At 40.7% G+C, this 5536-nt stretch overlaps 1 protein-coding gene across 5 annotated transcripts in view; it reads left to right on the forward strand.

Moving 5' to 3' along the window:
- mpp3a (MAGUK p55 scaffold protein 3a) overlaps nt 1-4445 on the forward strand; it is a 29960-nt gene extending 25515 nt beyond the window's left edge. For 3 of the 5 annotated variants that reach the window (XM_032537365.1, XM_032537364.1, XM_032537366.1), the window contains 7 exons: nt 910-975; nt 1672-1827; nt 2003-2083; nt 2172-2265; nt 2352-2460; nt 2641-2769; nt 4178-4445. In XM_032537365.1, the coding sequence (XP_032393256.1) occupies nt 910-975; nt 1672-1827; nt 2003-2083; nt 2172-2265; nt 2352-2460; nt 2641-2769; nt 4178-4357 (815 nt within the window). In that variant the 3' untranslated portion in view covers nt 4358-4445. The remainder of the gene's footprint in view (nt 1-909; nt 976-1671; nt 1828-2002; nt 2084-2171; nt 2266-2351; nt 2461-2640; nt 2770-4177) is intronic. The other 2 variants (XM_032537367.1, XM_032537368.1) reach the window with 1 other exon arrangement.
- Nucleotides 4446-5536: the final 1091 nt, after the last annotated feature.

Consider the following 5536-nt stretch of genomic DNA (forward strand, 5'->3'; position numbering starts at 1 on the left):
TCTATCATTTTCTAATTATTTCTTCGGAAGTTTCCTGAAAAAAAACTGTCTTTTGGTTCTACATACTTAATGAGTAAAGAGAGACAGTGTTGAACTAGTACCCTTAATGTGTATACTTAGTACAATAAATGTCAAATAATTTCTAAGAGTTTTTTAGTCAGTGCACAGCATGAATATTATGACATGAATATTCAATTGGGTTGAAATGGAGCGGTTATTTCCGTTAAATTCCAAATTTAGCACCAAATTTAGATTCTTTCCAAGAAGCTTTCTTGTATTATTAGAAAGGTACATACATTAAAACATTTCCAAATATTAATACAATCAGTACATATTGGTACTTATTGTGTTTAAATAGGTATCCAGGCAATTTTTTTTTAATTTAAATTTGGGTGAAGGGAATACATTAGTCCCTTTTTATTCTCAACCCCTCTCTAGCCTTGCACTGGCCTCCCCTCCCTCACCCTTCTTCAGCCCAACCTGACCCCCATTTACTCCCCCACATCCCGTGAGCTGCTGGAATGATGATGAGCACAAGGAGGGATCTAAACAGCACCTTCTCCCTGTAACACAAATTACATGATTTTGTGTGCTTCCTATCATGCACTCTGCTTGGAGCTGTAAAACCCTCCCTTCCCTCCCTCCGCCTGACCCTCTCCACCTTGCAGTGTTTGGATCCTCCTAAACCTCCCTCGCCTCCTGCCCTGCATTTAACTAACTACCCCTGCTGCTGTGCTGTGGTCAGTGCGCCGCTTCCCTTCTTCCCCAATACACCCTCCCCGTACCCCCACCCCATGAGGGCCCTGCTGCGTTGGATGCATTGCACACTCAACCAGGCACGTTTGCTGCTCGTTCACCCTGTGTGGAGGTGTGAGGCTGGGTTGTGTGATGCTCTAACGCCAGTTATAGTCTCTCCTAAGTGTAAAGCAGTGGCGCCCTCCTGTGGCCAGGTGTTTTCCTGGGAATTTTATACAGGTACAGTGCCCGGCTCATTCCCTCAGGTACACACCACTGAAGGGGGATACAGACAGTCCTGGCCATGGGAGACCCTGGTTGGCAGTCACTCTCTGCTATTGATGTGGCGTTTCTCAGGGCCAGGCTGTCCTGTCTGTCCTGCCTTAGCACTGTAGCCTCGTTCAGAGCAGCATGCCTTGTTTGGACCATAATGTTGGAAAATGTCTATTTTGAGTTACTGAGATGTTTAGAGCAGCTGAAAGAGTTTTAATTACTTTAAAAAATAGTTTAACAAATGTTTGCCTATAAAGTCTGCTTCACCCAATGCGTTTACTATCAGTTGCATGTAATACAATTTTTAGTTGAAGCATGAATTTTTATTTGTCCCCAAGTTCAGTATGTACACTTCAGATAAGAGCGTTATTTTCAACTCAGTGCACTATTTACAGTGCACTGCAAATAGTGCAAAGTTTTTTTAATGCATGATTATCAATGGGTTGGTCTTAGACTCATTCAAACATTGCTTTTGCATTAACTCACTGCATTTATCTAATCACTGGTTTAACAATGCAAAATATTGTATCTGCATCATGGAAGTGAAGTACTGTACTCATGTTATCTAATCTTGTTTAAATAATTGTATGGTTCATGACATCTGACAAAAGACCTTTTTTACTTTCTGCTCCTTCTTCCCCCCCATCTCTGGCCTCATTGCAGCTGGTTTACGGAGGAGTTTCCGTCTGAGCCGTAAGGACAGGCAAGGATCCTCCGGAGACGGCTCTGATCCAGGAGACAGCGACTTCCTGACTTATGAAGAGGTGACCCGCTACCAGCAGAGGCCCAATGAGAGGCCCCGTCTGGTGGTTCTGATCGGTGAGACTGAGAGCTTCAAATGTTCTCCTGTGATGATAGTGACACCTAGTGGATCAGAGCATGGGCTACAACATCCTGATGAGCCATTTCTTGCCGCTTTTTCGACATGATGCTGCATGTGAAGTCAATTGTTTTAATTTATTTTATCTCCTTTTAAACACACAATCTTGCAAAGGATCTCTCGGCGCACGCATCAACGAACTCAAACAGCGGGTGATTGCTGAGAACACACATCGTTATGCAGTGGCAGTACCACGTGAGTCATACATTTGACACACCGTACTTATCAATGAACTAACGTTAGACTACACATGCAAGTAAATTCCTCTTCTGTGTTCTTAAAGATACCACCAGGCCCAAGAAGTCTCATGAGAAGGAGGGTGTTGAGTACCACTTTGTCACCAAACAGCAATTTGATGCAGATGCTTTAAACAACAAGTATGTTTACACAGATATTGTGATTCTTTTGTGAAATAATATGATTCGATTCCTGCTGAAGTTTAAGTCATGTTGTTTTTCTGCAGGTTCATAGAGCATGGGGAATACAAGGAGAACCAGTATGGCACAAGTATAGAGGCTATCCGCTCTGTACAGGCCAAGAACAAGATGTGTGTAGTGGATGTGCAGCCTGAGGTGAGCACATCTTGTTTGATGTACATCCAAATGTAACACAATATCATAACATGTCATGAGCCACAGATTCTGCAGGCAGCAGCACAGTGTAGACAGTCACATCAGATTGGTTCACTATGTGGATACATGACTGTTGACTCTCTCCTGTCATGTCTCTATTGTAATCCTTCATCACTTAAGGCCTTGAAGAGGCTGCGGACAGCAGAGTTCAAGCCGTATGTAATATTTGTCAAACCTCGTGTTCCTGAGAGCAGACGTCGCCGCAGTGCTGCCACTTCACCAGGAGGGGGAGAGCATGGCCGCATTACGGTGAGTCCTAAAATGTCTCTTGTGTCCCAATTCCGTGGCATAAAAGGAGTACCGTACATATCTCTTTTGCAGTTCTTATTATTCCTTAATCTATGGTGTACCAGCAAATATTGTATACTGTGTAAGGGATCAGTAAAACAGTTCAGAATCAGAATTAATGGCTACACTCAAGGAATATGACACAACAATTTATAGGAAGATAGAAACAGACACACAGCTGTGACAACACATTACTGCTGCCAACAAGTAAAATACTTAATCGCATTAATGTCATAGTTAACTCGCAATTAATCACACATTTTTATCTATTCTAAATGTCCCTTGATTTCTATTTGTCCCCTTACTATTTTTCTCATTTTAATGCTCTTATCAACGTGGAAAAGTGTGTGTGTATGTATGTAAGATAGATAGATAGAAAGATAGACAGATAGATAGATATAGATGCATTGTGATTTTCTCTAGAATGATTCAACAATCAATTCTGATAAGTTAACAGTTGATTATTTAAAAAAAACAATTTTCAATGTGTTGATTTTAATTTCAAAGTTATTGTCTCCAGTCGAGCAAATCAAAAAATAGAGTGACTGAAAGAGGATGGGATAATGGACATCAACTTAGAGTTTAGGCAAGAGTGCAGAAAAAAAATGCAAAAATGGCCAAAAGGTTTAACAAAATAAGTTTTGTATATATACAGATGATCTAATAAGAAATTCATAAAGTAGTTAGGCAAAACACATACAGGCTGTTTATCTACTTTATCACATTACATGTGACCACCTCATGTTTTATGTTCTAAGAAGCCAATTCTCCACCTTTAATTATGACTGAGCCTCTGAAATGGAAGATAACTTTGAGAGAAGGTGACTTACACAAGTACGTTTAAGGCTTAAGCATGGAATGACTACGAAATAAAAACCTCAGTAGAGAAAACATTTAATTAAAACATATACTGTATATGTCAAATGTAACAAACTCAGATTGATATGTATATTTTTTTTTTAAATCACATGGAAATGTACATAAAGAAATCAAATTGTTGGCCTCTAAATCGAATCGTGAAGTGGCCAGAGATTCCCACTCCTAATAAATATACTGTATGTATGTATGTATGTATGTATGTATGTATGTATATGTGTATATATGTATACATATGTATGTGTGTATATATGTGTGTGTGTGTGTGTGTGTGTGTGTGTGTGTGTATACATGTGTATGCGTGTGTATATATATATATATATACTTTTCTGTTTCTCTACAGCAGTAAGATATAATATTAATCCAGACACATACTGGATAACAGAGTACTCAGAATACTGGCAGTCATGACCAGCTTTGTGAAATGGGCTGGTTTTCCTTTTTATGCGTCTTGCTTTCTGTATAAAGACTTCCATTTTGCTTTCTGCAACAGGACGAAGACCTCCAAGAGATGCGTCAGTCTGCCATTCAGATCGACCAGCAGTATGGACACCTGGTGGACCGGGTCCTGATCAAGGAGGACTCAGCCAGTGCCTGTGCAGAACTGCGAGGTATCTTAGAAAGGCTGGAACGAGAGTCCTTTTGGGTGCCTATCAGCTGGGTGCGGACCTAAACTTACATATCCTGCAGCTTCCAGAAGAACTTCACAGCCAACCCACCCAAATCCTGCCCCAGTCCTCTCCCTGATCCCCCCCCCCCCCCCCCCCCCCCCCCCAATGGCCCTCCTGGCCAGCCTGGGAGTCTGCTGGACTCCCTTTGACTGTTTGATGATGGGCTGGCCATACATGCTTATAAACTGAGGCCCTAAAGGGAGAGGATGATGTCAGAGAAATACCTTGTTGTCTGGGGGTGTTGCAGCAGATCGGCAGCTCTCTTGGTCCTTTCTGTCACTTTGTCATTTCATTCAGGTTTGGTTTTAATTTATTGACTTCAAAGACAACAGACAGAAGTTTGAAGTTTAAGAAGTGTTTTATTCCTCACACTGTCACTCTTTCTAGCTGCGTGGCAGGTTTGGGATCCCACTCAGAGGATTGCTTTGTCAGTCAGCTTTATTGTGACTCTTGTTGGAGTACCTTTAGTAGCATGGTTTTTTAGGTTCACAGTTTTATTCAACTTAATGCCAATCGCAGAATGCTTCCTGTACAGTATAAGAACCAACCTTACACTCAGCAGAACTGGAGGAATTGATATATAAAGTTAAGTGAATGCCATTGTAAACTAATGTATTCTTTTTCCTAAATATAATTTCCACACATGGACAGAAACAAAATTGTATCCAAATGGAATGTGAGATTTTTATTTTCTACAAAACTGTTTGTTTTTAGGAAACGCATGAAAACTGATTATTTAATCTCAAATGTAAATATTGTAAATGTTAACTCCTCGTGTGCCAACGAAAGATCTCGTAGCACTTCAATGCAACCCGTTTACCGTAATTTCCTGGGAACCCATGTCTGTTTGTTTGTAAAAGTACTGTATGTGTGATGAATGTCAGTATATGTTCATGTAACATGAGATGCTCCTTTTACGTACAGGAATGGGTTTTGTACAGTTTCTTATTTTTGACTTCAAAAGTAGTATTGGGTACTAGATGACTGTTTTGCATTATTGATGTCAGACTGGAGAACAGTGTGGAGATGGAAAATGTCAAATCCACAGATTACAAATTAGAATGGAAACAATTAACAATAAATTGGTCAACAGAAAATGAACAGAGCCAGTTGAGGTGGTTTGGGCATCTGGTAAGGATAATCTCTGGGGGCCTCCCTAGGGAGGTGATCCAGGCACGTCC

This window comes from Etheostoma spectabile, chromosome 15, assembly GCF_008692095.1.
Source record: "Etheostoma spectabile isolate EspeVRDwgs_2016 chromosome 15, UIUC_Espe_1.0, whole genome shotgun sequence".
NCBI classification, from domain to species: domain Eukaryota; kingdom Metazoa; phylum Chordata; class Actinopteri; order Perciformes; family Percidae; genus Etheostoma; species Etheostoma spectabile.